The 20,540-nt window shown below is 45.0% G+C and overlaps 2 protein-coding genes across 6 annotated transcripts; both read left to right on the top strand.

The window, feature by feature from the left end:
- The first annotated feature begins 1,576 nt into the window (after nt 1-1,576).
- On the top strand, nt 1,577-10,306 carry tdrkh (tudor and KH domain containing). Of its 4 annotated transcripts, none has more exons than XM_084171690.1 (16): nt 1,587-1,666; nt 3,072-3,114; nt 3,443-3,557; nt 4,309-4,466; nt 4,558-4,649; nt 4,786-5,002; nt 5,140-5,279; nt 5,397-5,510; nt 5,707-5,911; nt 6,136-6,302; nt 6,588-6,763; nt 6,931-7,147; nt 7,300-7,410; nt 7,507-7,561; nt 9,400-9,478; nt 9,695-10,306. In XM_084171690.1, exons 3-15 carry the CDS (start codon nt 3,484-3,486, stop codon nt 9,453-9,455), a joined length of 1,782 nt encoding a protein of 593 aa, XP_084027816.1. In that variant the 5' UTR covers nt 1,587-1,666; nt 3,072-3,114; nt 3,443-3,483; the 3' UTR covers nt 9,456-9,478; nt 9,695-10,306. The 4 variants fall into 4 exon arrangements, with proteins under 4 accessions (XP_084027818.1, XP_084027816.1, XP_084027817.1 ...); XM_084171691.1 differs by having other exon boundaries at nt 1,625-1,684; XM_084171692.1 differs by lacking the exon at nt 3,443-3,557 and having other exon boundaries at nt 1,577-1,666.
- Nucleotides 10,307-10,560: 254 nt separating this feature from the next.
- LOC311137267 (MBT domain-containing protein 1-like) lies at nt 10,561-19,652 on the top strand. 2 transcript variants are annotated; one of them, XM_084171666.1, is made up of 17 exons: nt 10,561-10,726; nt 11,750-11,951; nt 12,274-12,407; nt 12,690-12,810; nt 13,103-13,185; nt 13,351-13,468; nt 13,637-13,771; nt 13,889-13,977; nt 14,102-14,336; nt 14,450-14,505; nt 14,623-14,727; nt 14,926-15,073; nt 15,322-15,404; nt 15,685-15,919; nt 16,149-16,220; nt 17,581-17,745; nt 18,558-19,652. In XM_084171666.1, exons 1-17 carry the CDS (start codon nt 10,706-10,708, stop codon nt 18,677-18,679), a joined length of 2,124 nt encoding a protein of 707 aa, XP_084027792.1. In that variant the 5' UTR covers nt 10,561-10,705; the 3' UTR covers nt 18,680-19,652. The 2 variants fall into 2 exon arrangements, with proteins under 2 accessions (XP_084027792.1, XP_084027793.1); XM_084171667.1 differs by lacking the exon at nt 17,581-17,745 and having other exon boundaries at nt 10,564-10,726.
- The last annotated feature ends 888 nt before the right edge of the window (nt 19,653-20,540 follow it).

The raw sequence follows: 20,540 nt of genomic DNA, 5'->3' as shown, positions 1-20,540 counted from the left end.
ATGTGTTGATTGACTTGAAATGTGATTTACTTTTTGTGGTGGATTGATAAATGTATATATATATTTTTAAAGATGTATAATTTCTTTTTTTGCAAAAATGTATTTGTGAATCGATGTCATAATAAATATGGTATTTTTAAATAAAATATTATTTTATTTATTCCACCTAGCTTTATGTATACCACAAATTACAAGCATCCAATGGCTTCTACAATACAAAGGGATGTTCTGCTCAGAATTAAGGCAGGCTGCTTGAGGCTTAGAGGACATGTGGAGAATGACAGAATGCACTTATTCAAATGTCTTTGAATAACAATATATGGGAGAGCAACTATTTAATTTAACACAAAACTAGATAGACCAGTACCCTGACCCTATAAATCAGAGCTATGGCCTATACAGTACCATAGTACAATCAAGATTTGACTCTTCATCTCTGATACAGTACCCAGATTGGACAGAGAAAGCAGTTAAATGCGTTGGGCCAGTAACTGAAAGGTCACTGGTTCGAATCCCTGAGCAGACTTGGTGAAAAATATGTTGTGCCCTTGAGCAAGGCACTTAACCCTAATTGCTCCTGTAAATCGCTCTGCATCTGCTAAATGACAAATTGAACTTTAAACCTCATGATTTTAAAGGTATTGGATGAAAATTAAAGGCCATCACTGTCCAATCATCCTACAGTCAGGTCCAAAATTATTGGCACCCTTGATAAAAATGACAAATAAATAATACAAATACTGAGCTAAATTGTATGCAAAAAATTGTTTTTATTATATTTTATACTAATACAATTGCTCAGAGAAAGAGATTTTGTTCGTGCACTTTACCCAGTAACAGGACATTTTAGCCTCGGTTGCCTCTGCCAGGAGGCTGAAACTTGCCCGCAAGTGGATCTTACAGCAAGACAATAACCCCAAGCACACATCAAAATCAACAAAGAAATGATTAATTGACCACAAAATCAACATTTTGCAATGGCCATCTCAGTCTCCGGATTTAAACCCCGGAGAACTTGTGGTTTGAATTGAAGAGCAGATGACGGATATCAAGGATCTGGAAAAATTCTGTAAGGAGGAATGGTCTAAGATCTCCCAATGTGTTCTCCAATCCCATAAAACATTTAAGAAAAAGGCTCAGTGGCATTCTCGCAAAGCGAGGTATTGAAAACAGGGGTGCAAACAATTTTGACACCTATTTGAGAAGAAATAAATATTACTTGTTAAACAAAATCTATCTGAGCAATTGTATTAGTATAAAATAATATAATTTGCACTTTTTTTTTTGCATACAATATAGCTCAGTATTTGTGTTATTTAATACGCTCTTTTTTGCTCATCTTTATCAAGGTTGGCAATAATTTTGGAACTGACTGTACACGTGCAACAGTGTGCGCAGTATTTACAAGATATTTCATTGGTTTTTCTGCAACATCAATTCACGTTCTTGAGGACAATTCGACAATCTGATTGGTTTGGGGGTATTTTAGGCCGCAGCTCTTCCCCCAAAGCCTGATAAACCGAGAACCTCGGCTGTGATTGGCTGAAATCACCAGTATTCAGATTCTTAACCAACCAGTCAAAAGCATTGAGTTTGCGTTGAAAGAACATTACTTACGTCCGTCGATTTGGAACGGGGAAGATTTTTTTTGCAGGGCGGTCAAACGGTGAGAGAAGGTGTTTTTGTAAGTGTCAACGATAACTAACACTCTTTTGGATTGCTTTTAATGTATTTGACATTGATGATCATGTTTGACATGGCGAGGGCTGCTAGACAATGTCACGGCGACTCCGCTTGTACCAAATGACTTGGGACCTCATTCTGAGCGAGCGAACAAGATCGTGCACCTGAAAGGTCTCTCGAGCCTGTTACCCGGTGTCGTGACTAGATTGCTGATAATGAAAACTGCATCATTGTCATTTACGAAAACATGCACAATGGAAATGATGTCTTGTCAGAGTCCGTAACCGTTTAGCAAGCCAGTTCGCTATCTCAAGGCAACCACCAATCGCAGAAGCTAGCTAACGTTATAGCTAGCGAACGTCGGTGCACTGCTTTCTAAACTGTCACTGCCCGATGTTCACCAGATGCATATGCGTTTTGTTTTGCGGGATGTCTAGTCCGCATTTTCCGTACTTGTCGCACATGTGTTTCGCGTTTCAACTAGTTAAAAGCTAGCTAGTTGGAGTCTGTGTATTTCCGTTTGTACCACCACACCGTAAAGCAACGCACGAGTTTTAAATATTGAACGCATGTGGTACACAGAACGCACCGCAGCCTAGTGCGGACTTCTCCATTGACAATGAATGACTTCCGCCTTAAAGCAAATACATCGTTGCATCTCAAGGTTACGTAGCACATCCGCATGTAACTTGACCATATGTCTCAAAGGAAATGTCAAGAATGTTTGCTTATTTTGAACGTCCTGGTTGAAAACCGGTTTCTCTACGCTAGCCTCTTCGCTTGTGGTCTCCGGAGCGAAGAGGCTAGCTAATTGTCTTAAACGACGCAGTACATTTGAGTACTACAGATTAATCGCTGCCGTGGTATACCTACCTAGTCCCGGTTGTGGCGATGCTTTCCATTGCCTGTACAGCATAGCCACGCACATGTACATAGACAAGGTACGTTTTAGTTATTTTTCTTTAAGTCTGAATAAAATTATATTTGAACATACTCTGCAGATTGTCCGTGGGGTCGGCCTGACTTCAATATGCGGGTCTCTGTGTGGCGATCAATATGTTTGCTCATGACCTAATGCACGTGCACAAGTTTGAAGCACATACAGGTGAGGCATACTAAAATAAGTGTTGCAGGTGTGTACATGGTATTGCACATGTCAGGTGATGGACATTTCAACAGCAGTACAGGCCCTCCTGTTGCTCAGTTGGTAGAGCATGGCGCTTGCAACGCCAGGGTTGTGGGTTCGTTTCGCACGGGGGTCAGTGTGAAAAATGTATGCACTCACTAACTGTAAGTCGCTCTGGATAAGAGTGTCTGCTAAATGACTAAAATGTAAAAATGTGCTCTAAAAAGTTGGGTAAATAATAATTTCCTGTGGATATTCTCAGATTTCGACCAGCTGAACGACCAACCCTACAGAGAACCAGTGGAGTAAGTTCAAATGTCATTTCCTTCAACGTTCTGGATTGTAGGTGCTTTGTTTCAGACAATATACCAATAATTACCAGCAGTCTGGTAATTTTATTAGGCAAGCTAGCTTCCTGCATACAACAGGGTCACTGACATTCAGCCAAATTTGAACCGATGGTCCAGCTCAGCATGAGCATATGATCAAACTTGGTCCTTTCCACAGTTGCAAGCAGGTATCTACGTCTCTAGACGGTGCCAAATCCATTCTTTCATTTGCTGTAAAATGAGCTACTCACTCATAACCTCTCTTTACCTGTCTGTCAATTCTCCTGGTTGGTGAACACAAAAGAGCCCAAATTCTAGAGGAGTGACATTGTTTGGGTTGCCAAGATGGACGTGGGGAACCTGGGGATCTCTCAGTCCCAGGTGTTCCTCAACTACAGCCCCCGGGCCATCCTGTCACAGTGAGACCAACACACACGCCTCAGTCTGCATGGTGTGACCGCTATAGCTGCCTCAGGCCTGAGTGGGCATAATACACCAAGCTGTTGGGTTACATATGCCCCAAACTTACAGTTCTACAGTAAAGTCTATTCCATCATAAGCAGCAAATAACATTAATGGTAGGACTTGACCTGGCCCAACTGTGGTGTTTGTTGTTGCGCCGCTAATGGCACGTCTGCGCTAGCTTTTCTCCGCAGCCCCCCCACTCTGGGCTGAGGCAAAGGCAGTTATGCTCTCTGCCCTAGGCTGAACAGTGCTTTGTGTTTGTGCTCAGCAGCTAATCACATAGGTTACTATTGTGTGTTTTGGTTTGAGCTGAAATAATGCAGTAGCCTACATCGGGGATCAGATTAGTGGGGCCATAGCTTCACATTCCTCTCTTGACGGTATAGACGTTGAGGAAAAGAGTGTTATTCCCTGGTCTCTTGCTTTGGAAGAACAACTTTATTTAACTAATTTCAACGGTAAGAATCTTTTAGCCAACTGGCTTGTGCGCTCACATTTTCACTGCATGGCTTCTGTGGAGCTTTCAGGTTGTGCAGTTTCCAACAACAAATGTGTCATGTAGGAATGGGTGCCACTGTCAGGAGGATATCCAACACGTGTTTTACCTTTTTCAGGTGGAATCTGATGTTGTGCCTGTCTAGGTAGTCTGAATAATGAAGTGTTGTACTTGTCAAGGTGGTGTCTGATGTAAGATCCGTTGTGTAGGTGGAGTGTCTCCCTGGGCACGCGTCGTGTGATGGAGGCAGTGAGGGATGGGCCTAAGAGCTCCCTGAGCTCTGGGAAAATGGTGGCTCTGGCAGCGGGGCTGTCTGTAGGCGCGACGGTGGGATACATCGTCTACCGACAAATCAGAAGCACCAGCTGTGAGTCTCCTGTGTCGTTGCTACTAGATGACCCACTATCCCTCCCTGTTACAGTATGGATTACGGAAGTGGTGTGTGTTTTCATTTATAGCGCCGATGGCCAACACAGAACAGTCCAGGATGTCAGTACCTCTGGACGTGTACAGGAACATTACCAAGTACCAGACCTCCTTCCTGGACCTGGTCAGTGTCCAACTACCGAGTCTGGCCTGTTGTCTTACTATTTAATGTTGTCAGGCTTTGCGTGAAACACTGTGGAGGATTTTTTTTCTTCCCCCTCTTCAGTTTCTCACCTGTCCCTCTTTCTCCCTTCATCCAGGTGATGCAAAAGTCCGGAGCCCACGTGAGGGTGCTCTCTGAGTCTTCGCAGGCAGGGGAGGGGGAGCAGAGTTCCCAGACGACAGTGTGTTTCCTGCTGCAGGGCTCACCTCAGCAGGTGCTGCTGGCCAAGTGTGCTCTGGAGAACCTGGCCACAGACTGTGAGACCACCACTGACGTCATGGAGGTGCCCCAGACTGCCTTCGGACGCATCATAGGTAAAGGGAGAGGATTTTCTTCTTGTCAGTTCAAAAAAAGTGACTGTAGTTTCAAAAGACTTATGTTCCATTTCTCACCTTTTGATAGATATAAATTGTATGAATGATTGATTTAATTATATTGCTGTGTGCTTCAGGACGTGGAGGGGAGTCTCTGAAGCTCATCACCAGGACAACAGGCGCCAGAGTCGTGTGTCCCAGGGAGAGGGGGCGGGGCCTAGAGGAGAAGGGCAAGGTGTCAGTCACGGGGACAAGACTGGAGGTCAGACAGGCCAAGGTGAGGACAAGAATACTTATCTGCTGCAGTGTTATAGCCAGCTATGGGATGCCTTACTGGTGTACCTTTACTCATGTACTTAACACTTAAACAATGTCATGTTTATTCTTCCTGCAGGAGTTGATCCTGGAAAAGGTATTCGAGGACGAGGCGGTGAGGAGGAGGATTACCCAGTCCTCCGCCCTGCGCCAGAAACGAAGAACCTTCGAGCCCCAGGGTCAAAGGTCAGAGGTAAACAAAGGTCAAACATCACTTTTCTGGACTGCAGAAGTCCTGCTATAGTAGTCATGTAGTGGCCCATAAACACTGATGCTCCAACACATGCCTTTTAATGGTTAACCTATATAGGGATATATTAGAGCATCTGGCTGTATGGACTCTACTGTCACTACAAAGTTCAGAGGTCACTGAGATCAAACTCACACAGGAGCTGAAGCCAGAGGAGGCTCCACTGTCTCTCCGGGTGGAGGAAGGGCGGCTAGTCCATGCTAACGGTGTCCAGACTGCCGTGGGAGACCCTGGCCACGCTACAGGAGAGGAGGTACAGCTGGCTAGAGAGGCACGAGAGGAGGAGGAGGAGGATGAGGATATTGTGTCGCCTGACTCCCTATCAGAGGTTTCCAAATTTGAAAGTAAGTTTTGATGTTCTGACTGACTTTTTGGATAGTTGTACCCATTTTGAAATTGGCTGTACAATACTGAGATGAATACAGGTGCTCTCCCGTTGACACTGCTAATTTCCTAAATCATTGATTACGGAATGACTTTTCCTATTCTCTGCAACACATAGAGACACACTGCAATGGTGTGCATGTTCATATTTTCTCTCAAATATATCTCCTGTTCTCTTGTCCAGTCCCCAGTCCAGACCTGAGCTTCCAGCCAGATGAGCACCTGGAGGTGTATGTGTCCGCATCAGAGAACCCCCACCACTTCTGGATCCAGATCCTGGGGGTCCGCTCCCTCCAGCTGGACAAACTTACTGCAGAGATGAGCCGCTTCTATAGCAACGGAACCCTGCAGGTCAGTCATACATTGCTTGTCTTCTTTAGACACCAAACAGGTAAAATCTGACTGAAACTGGAAGGGACTCTTTTGTCTTGCCCAATAAGACACGCACATTTTTGATTTCCGTTGCGTGCCCTAATGAACACAACTGTCTAGATTCCACCTACGATAAACCATTGAAATAGAATGGTGTCTAGAGCTGCCTATCATTTTATTCTACGTTGCAGAGAAAAGTGTCTTTTTTACACTGTTTCTATAGGATTGTCTGTAGTGTTGAGCCCCTTGTTGTGACTCTGCCAGGAGCAGCGAGTGGAGACCATCGTGGTGGGGGACATCGTGGCTGCTCCGTACCGGGACTATGGCACCTGGAACAGGGCGAGGGTCCTGGGGGTGATGGGCTCTGGCTTGGTGGACCTCTATTATGTTGACTTTGGAGACAATGGAGAACTACCCAGGGACAGTCTACGGAGTATGAGGTGAGAGGTCGGGGTTATGCGGTTAGGGGTCAGAAAGAGCAGGACAATACAGTCCAGCACTCCTCGTTGTATTTAGAACGTAATAATAGTAGATGAAGCGTTCTCTAATGGTTCTTAGCTATTTGGCTAATGTTAGGTCTTGTCTTTTCTCATGCCCCTTTTTTTAGGAGTGACTTCCTCAGCCTACCATTCCAAGCCATCGAGTGCAGCTTAGCTGGAGTCAACCCGGCAGGCGAGGTGTGGAGCGACGAAGCCCTGGACGACTTTGACCGCCTGACGTATGTTGCCGAGTGGAGACCCCTGCTGGCCAAACTGTGCAGCTACACCCACTCTGAGGTCTCCTCCTGGCCTAGTGTACAGCTTTACGACAACACAGAGGGCAAGGTCCGTACTGGGATGGGAAAAGGCTCTCGCCTATCTCTTACGCATTCACTCACACGCTCTCTCTCTTGCAGGGTCTTACAGGCCCAGTCTCTCTCTCTGTGTGTGATAATTTTTTTCTCCTCCTATGTGTCTGACTGATCTCTCTCTGTCAGGCTGTGGATATAGGTGATGTGTTGGTGAGTCTGGGCCATGCTGTGCTTAGCCAGGATAATGGGAACGGGAGTGGCGACAGGGACGACCCTGGAACGCTACAGAGGATGCTGGTAAATACCCCAGGAAGAGGAGAGGGACCATCAATTACAGATGACGATTTCAAGTATATAACTATATATGACTTGTAACTGTCTGTGTTCCTTTAGGATGATGTGACGGGAGCCACCTCGGAGCTAAGCATGTCCTGCATCAGCTTATCAGGTGAGTTTACACTGAGGGTTCCCTTCATTAGGGAAATCGACAATATTTTTTGAAATGGAAGAATGGATTATGTTCTACCTAAATGAGTGAAAAACAGAAAGGAAAACGCTGCTCATGCTCCCAGGTGATCTTTATTTATAACAATGTTTCCACCCTTAGGTCTTCATCAGGCATACCTGAATGAATGAAATAACTTACTTTCATTTTTCCTTTTCAATACATTTTCTCACATTTATGCTCTATTGAACATGACCCTAGAAAATCAAACAGTTGTCCCCAGGTGTTTCCTCTAGCTGCTGTATGACTAACTCCTTTTGGCGGCGCATCTTAAGGTACAGACCATCAGAATGAAGAGTGGGTATTAGGCCTGGTCACACCATCATCCTCAGGCTCTCTGAGTTCTCTGGAGCTGCAGCGGGCTGACGTTGACGACAGCCCCTCGTCTGGGTTTGGCTTTGGGCTGACCCACTCCACCCCAGCCCAGCGAGCCCTGGTGGACCTGGTCTCCCACATCCTGGAGTCCCCCAGCCCCTCTGAACACCCCCTCTCCCCAGACCACCAGGTCCCGGGCCAGCGCTATCACACGCTCAACCGAACCACCAACCTCTACAGCTTCTCGGTGCCCCAGCTGCAGCTCACACACACACTTCCTGTGTCCTCCTGTACCACCTCATCGTCTACTTCCTCGTCGCCTCTGGAGGTCGTGACCTCTGCGCTGGGTTCGGTTACGCTGAGTGACAATGTCTTCCTGGAGGGGTCCAGTTATGATGGGGATGAGGAATGTGACGTAACCTCGTCTTCTGGAGAAGTGGAGACGACTGGGGGAAACTCAACTTGGTCGTCGAATAGAGGTGACAGTCTGGAGGAGGAAGCGGACGAGGAGCGTAGCGGTGAGGGAGCCATCAGCATCGGTTTGACTCCTACCTCCCCCACACAGAAGCAGGCGTGTCTGGGAGAGGTCAGGCGTGGTGGTGGTGGCACTGAAATGCCTAGTGTGGTTGTGGTTGGCAGTAGTAGTTTCAGTGGGTGTAGCAGCAGTGGGAGTGATATTATCTATATGGGGTCAGTGGAGCCTGCTTGGGAGAAGGGTCAGGCTGTATCCTGCCCGAAGGATGATGGTGGCAACAGACAAGACTCCCAGAGAAAGAGACAAGCAAGAAGCCAGCCACTCCACTTCTCTGATGAGGCAATGGACCTGGTGAATACCCTGGAAAGCCAAGCTGGAATGGATGAGGAGACTGAGGAACAGAGAAACAGACTGGACGAACACAAGATGAAGGAAGTGAAGAGTCCGTTTGGGAAGGAGGCAGGGTCTGAACAGAGGACAGAACCTTCAGTGGGATTCCATTCACCAGAGGAGGTTGGGACAGAGCGTGAAAGATTGGGTATTGCAGAGCTGCCACCGCATCAGAGGAGTGGTCTGCAAACCACAGAGAAATTCAATGAAGAGCCCAACTGCACTGAAGCAGATGACTGGAGAGCAAGCCCTCGGGAATTATGACCTATGAAGAAGTCTATCCCAAACAGAGGTAAAGCTGAATTTCAGAGGGACTCCACTGTTCACAACGAGGATTGGTTTGTCACATGGCTATTGTGTGTCTTTGGGCCTTCGTCACTCCTCTGAATCACCAATGCGCTTCCTGTCATTTGTCAGGGGTGGCACTGAACACTGTCTGGACAATTCACTGAGATGTGGTGTTGAATCAAATTAAGTGGATGGTTTACACAAACTCGAATGCTGTTTTCCGTGATAGTTTCTGACTTGAGGCTTGAATTTGAAACCAGAATGACTGCTTAATAGTTAACCTAATGCGTGTTTGTATATTTTTGTGTTTCAGAAGTGGCCTCAATCTCAGGAAGCGTTGATGATGTTCTAGAGGACGAGTTCGTCTGAGACCGAAGAGACAGACATGTCAAGTTCCGTATATACCCTTCCCTGGTTTTTGTAGTGTGGAATGTTCTTGTTACATATGCACTGAAGTAATTTATCAATGTATTTTATTTTTTATTTATGATGAATGGATACAAATTCAAAACAATTTACTATGTTAACAGATCTTTATTGATATTGGAGGTGTGTAGTGGGATTTGTCTTGCACTAACATTGGATTTTCTCTTTTCCTCTCACCTTAGATTTATTTCAGCACTGACCATCCACTCTCTGCATCAACTCCATGTTATGAAGTGGACACCTCCCCACCACCCTCTTCAAGAAGCCTTACTTGACTAATGCTGAATCCCAAATCGACCATTAGCCCCATCCTCGTGGCGTTTTCTGTGTATCTGAAACAATTTGAAGAAACCTCAGTGGGCAAGGTGAACCACTTTCCATATGGCCTGAACCTATCCGATCATTACAGATCTGCAGGAAGGGTTAGAGGTCGATTTGGAATGCAGACTGTGCAGCAGTTTTCCCAGCCAATTTCGTTGTACTGTTGTCTCTCCCCAAATGGGTTGATTTAGATTATTCCCTTACGCCTTTCATGCAGTTATGTTATGCCTTGTGCTGCTATGTGTTTTTATTTTAAAGTTTCTGAGGAGAAGAGAAAGACACCGAATGCCAGTATTGTTTAAATGAATAAAGCACTGTGATATGAGCCATTGGAGCCGTATATTAGAAGGTGATTGTGGCTGATGTTTGGTTATGTTCTATCTGTAAATTAAAATCTAAGCCTCTGTAATGTTGTGCTTCAGATGTTTATGTTGTAAGAATAAAGATATATTACACTTAAATATTTAAATGTGAGAATGCTTTGCTGATTTAATTTCAAAGAATAGCTGTGCGTTGTCTGTTTCACTCTACAAATGCCTTTTACAGTATATTGAATCTGAACCTTTTGCCAGTTCACTTCGATTTGTACTTTTACGATCGAAAATTGTGGTAATTTAGTAATCCATTTAAAGCAGGGTAAACTATTTACACACAATGTTTTGTTTCTGCGTCTTGTCGTTCAGCACTGACCAATCACAGCGATGTGGGTTACGGTCGCGCATGCGCATTTGATACATTGTATTTTTGTTGATATCCTGCTTGAGTTCCTTTCGGTGCTCTGAGTTTAGCTTTCTCAAGCTAATAAACCCCCTTCTTTGGGGGGGGTTACTATTATAATTGAGACAATAACATACTAACTATATGAAGGGCTGATGGAGAACACAAGGGATTTGGTGAGTTAATATTCCCGATATGGAACGTCCGCTTCCGATTTGTTGTGTAGCAAGCTAGCTAACCTTAGGTTTAGCTAGCTAGCGCCCCCCCCCCTTCGTTTTCGGATTGTAGTAACAGCTGATTAAATTCCCGAAACTACAAAATAGCAATATCCAACAGCCATTATTTTATTGGAAAGTGAATATGTGGATGCTTTATTCGGTTTTTACATGCTAAAGGGCTACTCGTTTATTTAAATAATTTATTGCAAGCGGTGTCTCGTAACTAACGTTAGCTAGCTATGCTAGGTCAGCTAGCCTAACTAACGCTAGAACTGGAATAACAGGTTTGCTAGCTAAGGCCCAGCCCAGCTCTTTCACATTCATTCTGCACAATCCGTTTTAACAACGTTAGCTAGCTAAGTGTGTTAGCGATCACATTATAAATAGCTAGCTAGCCAGTAACGTTAGTGCGAATGAGATTATGGAGAAAGGATCGTTTAGCTGGAGGTGTTTCTCCAGACGGCTAACTAGCAAGCTAGCGTTAGCTACCAGCTACTATCATATGCAGAGGTGGTAAATAAATAAATACTCTTAGAAGGCTTTGTGGTTGTATAGCAAGGGAACTGGTATTATGCATGTGTATATATATATATATATACTATGTAAGACTCAGTTATTGCTCAGTTAAATTTTGTTATCCGATGCTAGTAATTTAATTGGTATGGATGTTTCTCATCTCATTGTCTGTAGCCATGTACATATGCTTTGCCATGGTAGTTATATCTGTCACATCAGTGTGACTGTTGTATCACATTGTCTACCATACTCAGTTTCCAAGATCTTCTATTTTGACTAATATGCCATAATAAAACGTGGTGACTGAAGTTATGATTACTCACTTGTTGAAAGAAAAACAGAAGTCACAGTAATGAATTATATACCTCTTCATCAAGATCTAGCTCAGCATTATATGCTCACTCACCCACCTTCCCTCTCACTGTACAATTGGTGTCATTCACTCCCTCTCTCTGCTCCTTCCAGGCTGAGCGCACCCCGCGTTCGGAGCGTAAGCGTCAGGACTCGTTCGGGATGTTTGACCGGTACGACAGCTGCAGTGAGGAGAGCACAAGTAGCTCCAGCTCTGAAGACAGTGAGGACGAGGTGCCCTCCATCCCCGCCAGCCTGCCCATCATCAAGAACAATGGACAGGTCTACACCTATCCCGACGGCAAGACCGGCATGGGTCAGTACAGAGAAATATGGATATAGAATCTATAGATATAAATCAGTTAAGAATCTCTAATGGTCAGTCAGTGTCTCTGGGGTGATCGCACAAAGCCGGTTGGGGATTGAGCGTGGAAGAGGGTGGAGTGTGTGAATTAAGCGGCTGCCTGTGATTGACATGGATCTCGGCCTGAAACTGTCATAGTTATCCCGTAATTTCGTACAATATATTTGAGAAAAATAACGTCTGAAAGAAAAATACATTACTTTGAGTGATTTTCTTACTTTCCTGCTTTATTCTGAGTTTCGGGGAAATGTTTATGTGTTGCCTTGTTCTCCAGCCACCTGTGAGATGTGTGGGATGGTTGGTGTGCGAGATGCCTTCTACTCTAAAACCAAACGCTTCTGCAGCGTCTCCTGCTCTAGAAGTTACTCCTCCAACTCGAAAAAAGCCAGCATCTTGGCTAGACTCCAGGTAACCAAATCTCATTTTATTGGTCACATACACATATTTAGCAACAGTGCAGTAGTATCTAACAATACACACAAATCTAAAAGTAAAAGAATGGAATTAAGAAACATATAAATATTAGGACGAGCAATTTTGCCCCTACTATGTTCTTTATTTTATTCGTTGTAGCCAGAGGGTAGAATTGTAACTACGAGAGAACATAAACGGTCAAAAGTGCGGACATATGTTCTTATTTTGTTTCTTTAACCTAATCTCACTGTCAATGTGTTGTGTTTTTTACCGAAGGGTAAACCGCCTACGAAAAAGGCCAAAGTCTTACAGAAGCAGCCTCTCATGGCGAAGTTGGCAGCTTACGCCCAGTACCAAGCAAGTCAACAACAACAGAACCAGGCGAAGTCAAAAGCAGGCGAGTCCACCTGTAGCTCAGTTGGTAGAGCATGGCGCTTCAACGGCAGGATAGTGGGTTTATTATTATATGAAAAATGTATGCGTGCATGACTAAGTCGCTTAAGGATAAAAGCATCTACAAGATGACATGTATTATATTATAGACAGAACATACAATCTCTCACATTGTTGTTATGCAGAAGAATGGCCTTGAATGGAAGGTCGTTTTAGTCATAAGAACACACATTCTCTGTATTTTCCTGACCCAGTATAGTGAACGTGATGTTGACCTTGTCCCGTCTCCCCTACAGTGGTTCCTGTTGAAGGCTTTGACTGGGGGCGATACATCTGTAGCAATAACCTGGTCGGAGCACCAGTCAGCTGCTTCAAGCACGTATGTTTAAACAACAGCCACGCATTCAAATGGTCCTGTATTGAAGTCTATTGCAGATGCTAAGGTTATACATCTGTAAATCCACCCTGTTTTGATCAACACAATTGTACCTTGTGGGATATAATATGAACTCATGTTACATTTCGATATTCCTCGGTGTCTCAGGTCCCTATGGGTACGTGCTGGGGAGACCTAGCTGAAGGAGTGAGGGTGGAGGTGCTCAACTCCGATACTAACCTCTCTACTAATGTCTACTGGATAGCAGGGATTGTCAAACTGTCAGGTAAGAACACATCTAACCACTTGGAGGATTTTATCCTTGTGACCAAACAATTCTTAACATTTTTAGAAGTGTTGTGTTTTACTAAGACTATTCTTATTTCTCTTAGAAGAATGTGCAGTAATAGGGTTGTAAAGACGTCCCATGAATGGTCTCTGTTCTCTTCCCCAGGGTTCAAGGCTCTGCTGCGATACGAGGGTTTTGACAACGACACCAGCAGGGATTTCTGGTGTAACCTCTGTGTTCCCGAGATTCACCACGTAGGGTGGTGCGCATCCAGCGGGAAACCCCTCGTACCTCCCAAATGTAAACATCACTCAATAATCATAATGTTGATCATAGTAATACGCTTTCTTTTTAACATGCCTTTGAGCTTAACAGAAGATGGACTGATGGTGGATTATGTTTTGTGTTCTCTCTCAGCGATACAGCAGAAGTACTCTAACTGGAAAGCTTTTCTTGTGAAGCGACTCACTGGAGCCAAAACACTGCCATCAGACTTTGCCACCAAGGTAAGATTTCATAATTTTGAGCCGCAGAGGTAAACACTGGTAAGGATGAAAGCTAAAACTCCACCTAGATCTCTAAAAGCACCCACTCTTAGCACTTCCTTCCATTTCCCCCCTCTCTACCCAGGTCCATGAGAACATGCAGTTCCCCTTTAAGAAGCTGATGCGTGTGGAGGTGGTGGATAAGAGCCACCTGTGCCGGACGCGGGTGGCTCTGGTGGAGCAGGTGATCGGGGGGCGGCTGAGGCTCGTCTACGAGGAGAGCTTCGACGGCTCCGACGACTTCTGGTGTCACATGTACTCCCCGCTCATACACTCCATCGGATGGTCCCGGAGTATCGGACACCGCTTCAAACGATCCGGTCAGTCAAGTTAGTTGGTTTGGATAGTTCATTTTGTTAGTGAGTTAGGCCTAGGTAGTTAGATAGTCCAATGTGTTTGTTTTCGGACTCTGGTGACAATGTTTGTTTCCCAGATGTGTCAAAGAAAATCGATGGTCAGATGGACGCCCCTGCCCAGCTGTTTGCCAAGGTAATATAATACACCACGTGTTTACAATGCCCCAAGTCTTTGTACCTCTGTGGTTTGTATTGATATTTTCCAATGTATGGATCCAGAATAATGAATGTGTCTGTGATGCCTCCTCAGGTGAAAGACGTGGACCAGAGTGGTGAATGGTTCAAGGACAGGATGAAACTAGAGGCCATCGACCCTCTAAACCTCTCAGCTATAAGTGTAGCCACTGTAAGGAAGGTAACTGTCTGACCTCTCAGCTATAGGTGTAGCCACTGTAAGAAAGGCATGGCAACAGTTTGGGTTGTTACCATGGGAACATTCAAGGGTCATACTACTCTACTGTTGGCTCCCCTGGATTGGGGTTTCCCTCTTCTTACTTCCTGTTAAGGTTTTGAGTTGTATACATGTTGTATTGGTCTTTGCTGTGTGTTCCAGGTGTTGGCAGACGGGTACCTCATGATCGGCGTCGATGGGTCGGAGGTGGCGGACGGCTCAGACTGGTTCTGCTACCACTCCACCTCTCCCTCCATCTTCCCTGCCGGCTTCTGTGAAATCAACAACATTGAACTCACGCCCCCTAGAGGTACACTTCTAACCCTCTCTTTCTTTTCCTTCTTTTCCAGACTACAACATTCCCTCACTCAGGGTGATTTATATATTTTCAACCATTGTTTATTTAATTAAGGATAGTCTCATTGAGATAGTATCTCTTTGTCCCAATTGTTGAAGGTTGTTTTCTTTCTTTTTCTTTCTTTCTTTCTCTCTCCTCTTTGGCCTCTCTGGTCAAGGGTTATGTGTTAACACAGCCTTACCACTGACTCTGCCCCACAGGGTACACTAAACTGCCATTTAAATGGTTTGACTACCTCAGAGAAACGAGTTCAATAGCTGCTCCTGTGAAGCTCTTTAACAAGGTAGGACTGGTTCCTGACATCGTGGCTGTGTTGTTTTGTTGTTAAGCGCGGTCCTGTAGTTCTGTGTGATGACAAAGCCATGCCAACATACTTTTTGTTCTTCTATGATCAAATAAAAACGACTACAAGCAGGCGTTACCTACAAGGCAAATTATTTTGATATGTTTCGCTTACATACATGTTTGATGTAAGAAAATTGTAATAGAAAAAAGACTGTATTGACCATGAACATAAAAATGTCTCTTCTCTTTGCCTCCACCATCTTGTTGCCCCTGCCCAGGATGTTCCAAACCACGGGTTCCGTCAGGGCATGAAGCTGGAGGCCGTGGACCTGATGGAGCCCAGGCTGGTGTGTGTTGCCACGGTGACTCGGATCGTCCACCGCCTGTTGCGCATCCACTTTGACGGCTGGGAGGACGAGTACGACCAATGGGTGGACTGTCAGTCACCTGACCTCTACCCCGTGGGCTGGTGTCAGCTAACCGGCTACCAGCTACAGCCCCCTGCTGCACAGAGTGAGATCAAACACCACAGTTCTACCCAAATATAACACACTAACATGCACAATCATAAACCAAACAACTACCCTTAGGCTCTCATTGATGGATTTGATTAGGTTCCAGCTATACGTGACCATTTACTTGATAACGTGCGATTGGAGTCCCAAACTAACAGGCAGAAATGTACATTTGTGTAAAACAATACGCCACTGTTTTTTTAACCTCCTATTTTATGTCATTTCAGTGGCCAGAGAAATCGCAGCAGCTGTACCTAAGCACAAGAAGAAAGCCCAACAGTACAAAGGACAAAAGAAAAGTGAGTTCTCTTCTCTTCCATCATCAGTCGTTTCCACCCTTTCCTCTTTTTCTCCTTTCATTGGTCCACACCAGTGGAGGCTGGTGGGAGGAGCAATAGGAGGATGGGCACATTGTAATGGCTGGAATGGATTCAATGGAACTGAGTCTAACATGTGGTTTCCATATGTTTGATACCGTTCCATTGATTCCATTCCAGGCATTACAATGAGCCTGTCCTCCTATAGCTCCTCCCACCAGCCTCCACTGGTCCACACTCTGGTGGGGGGAAATCTATCTTGCCTAGCATTTCTCTTATTGTTTCGTTTTTTCTTTCTTGTCTGTTCCTTGGGATCTGATTGGTTGGCATGAGTCCCATGACAGGAAGCTGTGGTACTCTGGGTGAGTGCCAAAAAGGTGGCGAGGGTGTTGTAACACCAGGTGTGATGATCCAAACCATAGAGATAAAAAGAGGACTGTCTTTGTATCTGAGCCATTATAGTGTCTGTGACAGCATGGGCAGCACCATTGAGGTCATCTCCATTTTAAAGTAGTACATTTTCTTCTTCTGTTGTGTTTGAAAAAGCATAAAGATAGTATTGGTGATTTATCGCCACCTGCCGTGCTGGAGTCCTGAACCAAATCTTGTGTGTTATTCATTTGTGGCCACTAAATGGCGGTGATATAGCTTAAATACATTTTTAAAATTTTTTTTACAAACCATAGGCAACCCAATTTGAAGAAGACGATGCTCTGATCTTTGGCTGATCACTCCCAACCCATAGGAACCCCCACCCAGTTGACCACTTTGAAATGGTGGAAGCCCTCGATGGCAATGTCCATGCTAAAACTGGTTGTATCCATCTAGAGACCTCTTTCTACTTCTATGTTCCAAACAGCTTGTTCCACGTCTTAGGGAGTGGTTTAGCAGGGCTATGTGCAGACACGTGGGCACACAGCAACGCTAGCGGTTTACTTGAGTCTGGCTTACCTGGTAGCTTACCTGGGGTGTATTCAGAATATGTTTCAGAACATTTCACAATGGATCAGAGGTCATTCTTCTGAACCGTTTGAAACGTAACAATTAATTGGGGGCTGGTGATGATTGGTGTTTTTGAAATATTTTATTTAAACAGAATGAAAGAACTTGAATATGTGCATGCTATATAATTTCATTAAAGCATGCAATTAGGCCATTTACCTTATATACACACACAATATGATCTATAATTAATGAATGAATAAGTTAATGCATTTATTTGATTATTCAAAATACATATAAAGTAACACTATGCAACCGAACATTCAAATCTACACTGTTGGGAGCGCTAGCCATCTGAAAACACCCTTGGTAGCTTACCTGAGTATGACTTGGTGTCTAGAGCGGAAGGTTCCGGTTGGTCGACGGCCCTTCAGTCAGGCAGGCAGGAGGAGGAGCCTATCAGGGGAGGAGGAAGAACAGAGTCCGCCCCCTTACTCCAGCCAAGGCCCCACTCTGGCCCCCCGGTCCCGCACCCACCACCACTACCACCACACCCACAAACCAGGTAACGCTAACAATAAATAACCACTGAGACCTCCACACAGACAGAGGGTGCTAACAGGGGCCAGTCCTCAGCCGCTGTAGGTGCTGACCCTGCTGTGCGATCGCTCGGTGTCGGATACACCTGCATGAAAGAAAGTTCATGTTTCTGTGTCATGTTATTGAAGTGAAATTATTAATGTGAGAAATGTCCATTTCTCCTCTCACCTCATGATGCGTACTACGTGAGCAGGACATCTGCAGGAAGGAGGAAAGGTGGTGATATGATATACTGTAGAAGTCTGGTTGCATTACAGGAACTGCAGACTCGTATGGAGGGCTAGGTATTAACAAGGACAGCTGTTCCTGTGCTGAAAAGCGTTTTGTGACTAAAATTGGTTGTTTACCCCCTAGGATAATTTTTTTTTTTTTTTTTAGCTATTTTGTTCTGTCTTGGTGTTAAACATTTATTATCTGTCTTGGTATGCTGGACAGGGTTTCGCCACGAATTTTGAGGTTTATGTAACCCTCTATTTTGCTAACGCTCTCTCTCTCTCTCTCTCTCTCTCTCTCTCTCTCTCTCTCTCTCTCTCTCTCTCTCTCTCTCGCTCTCTCTCTCTCTCTCTCGCTCTCTCTCGCTCTCTCTCGCTCTCTCGCTCTCTCGCTCTCTCTCCCCCTCCCTCTCTCTCTCTCTCTCTCTCTCTCTCTCTCCCCCTCCCTCTCTCTCTCCCCCTCTCTCTCCCCCTCCCTCTCTCTCTCCCCCTCTCTCTCCCCTCCCTCTCTCTCCCTCCTTCTCCCCCTCCCTCCCTCTCCCCCTCCCTCTCTCCCTCTCTCCAGAGTCTCTGTTGCGTCCTAAGGAGGAACAGGCTGAGGTGGATGAGTTCACCTTCTCCCAGGGTGTCTCAGACCAGGAGAGCAACGGCTCGGGCAGCTACTACATTAAACAGGAGCCCTGTTGACAGGGACCGGGGCTAAGCCTGGGAGGGTAGGGGGAGCAGGACAATAGAACCCCCTAAAATCCAACATCCAGAGAGACACTGCCTACAACCCCCAACTAGGACAAGACACACCCCTAAACCAAGAGAAGAGCAAGAGGGCAGGGAGCATGGAGAGCTCTAAAAAAAAAAAAAAAACTCATCCAGAAAAGACAGCCTCTAACATCGCATTCGGGGGAGAATGCTGCTGGGTGACTTGCTACCACAAAAACACTAATTGACTACATGCCCTGAAACCCAAACCCTCACCCCACAAATCAAGACGGGGTGCTACTTGGGGCTCCCCAAAACCATCCAGGGGAGAAGAACCCTTCTGAGCAGCTACAACATTAAACCCTAGAGCCCTGATGGACAGTCACTCATTCAGTGAGACTGACATACCATGTAAACATACCATATAAACAACGGGTAACTGGACACTTCCTAAAGCCTCCGGCCCGGAAGAGGCTGCTTCTGATACCTGAACAACCTGATCAAAATCCCACTTCCCTGAATGATTGGATACGACTGTGGCTTTCTGTCTTCCTCCATAAATGCATCTAGACGGGGCCTTGGAGCTCTGGATGCCCACAACAGAAGCCTGTCCTCTGGGTAGTCTGGTGTCTCTTCCACCACCCTGCCCTAGGCCAGGCAGGACCTCTGACACAACTCGGGGACACACACACAGAAACCTGCACTAACTGGGACAGATAGATAGGTCTTTGGTTTATTTCTTTCAGGTAAGAGAGCTAAGGAGGGGGGAGGGATTGAATTTCACTTGGTCTTGAGAGAGAGCACGGGAGGGATTGATTTTATTTCACGCGGTCTTGAAAGCAAGCACGGGAGGGAGCTATATAAAACAGGAATCTTTTTTTCCAACAATTTTGCCAGGTGGACTTGCTTTGATTTGTTAATAGTACTTGAAGTTTTGGTAAAGTTTCTGTTTTTGTGCTTTAAATTGGAGGGTTGTTATTTTTGGGGGGGAGGGGGGGGGGGGGGGGGGTCGAGTGGTATGGATATTATAGTAAGGATACATATCCATAGACGAGACCTATTCAATATAGAACTATATAGATATTAATGATTGTGATTTGACCAGAGTGGGTTTTCAATAGATGTTGTAGAAATCTGAAACCTTGTGATAGGACTGAATCTCTTAGACTAGATGGGATTTGTGCCCCAATAGGTTAACTGACATACTATTTAGGATTGGCAATGCATACTAGGAAGTGTGCTAGTGTCTCTATTGGGATACACTAGATTAACACTGTCACAGATTGCACTACAGGAACAAACAGCCAGACTCTCTGGCTTGTTGAACCCACCCTTACCTCTTGCATGTCAGCAGCTTTAGAATAGAAGGTCCTGATTGATCTAGGGAAACAACTTCAGAAACAAAGCTAAACCACACGAGATACTCTTTATTACACTCAACCGTAAAGTCTTATTCCTTGTCATAACCTATTTTCTTCTAAGAAAACAATTGCAAACTCTTCATAAATCTGTCCCTAAAAGAGAGCAAAATGTAATCCTAAAATGATGTCAATCAGAAATAAAAACAATGTAGGTTACATGTCAAGGATGACATCGAGGTATGAAAAACCGTTAAACCCCCCCCCTCTTGTTTATGGGTAATTATTTTGTTCACTGCCAAATGGATGCGTACTGGTTAAGTATTCAACTGAGCCACTGGATAACAATTTTATTGTCGGTGTTAATGTCTTCATTTATTAAACATTGCTTTGTTGATAGCCTTTGTACAGTGAGGGGAAAATTTTTTTATCCCCTGCTGATTTTGTACGTTTGCCCACTGACAAAGACATGATCAGTCTATAATTTTAATGGT

Source organism: Coregonus lavaretus (genome assembly GCF_964263955.1).
Source record: "Coregonus lavaretus genome assembly, chromosome: 1".
NCBI classification, from domain to species: domain Eukaryota; kingdom Metazoa; phylum Chordata; class Actinopteri; order Salmoniformes; family Salmonidae; genus Coregonus; species Coregonus lavaretus.
This window is presented reverse-complemented; position numbering and strand designations above follow the sequence as displayed.

Bases quoted from the DNA above. Each gene is read 5' to 3' on its own strand.
- LOC311137267 (XM_084171666.1), top strand. From the start codon at position 10,706: ATGGAGAACACAAGGGATTTG. The intron at 12,408-12,689 runs GTAACCAAATCT...TTTTTACCGAAG, and splicing joins GCATCTTGGCTAGACTCCAG to GGTAAACCGCCTACGAAAAA. The intron at 14,728-14,925 runs GTAACTGTCTGA...TGTGTGTTCCAG, and splicing joins GTGTAGCCACTGTAAGGAAG to GTGTTGGCAGACGGGTACCT.
- tdrkh (XM_084171690.1), top strand. From the start codon at position 3,484: ATGGACGTGGGGAACCTGGGGATCTCTCAGTCCCAGGTGTTCCTCAAC. The intron at 3,558-4,308 runs GTGAGACCAACA...TCCGTTGTGTAG, and splicing joins CCCCGGGCCATCCTGTCACA to GTGGAGTGTCTCCCTGGGCA. The intron at 5,003-5,139 runs GTAAAGGGAGAG...TGTGTGCTTCAG, and splicing joins TGCCTTCGGACGCATCATAG to GACGTGGAGGGGAGTCTCTG.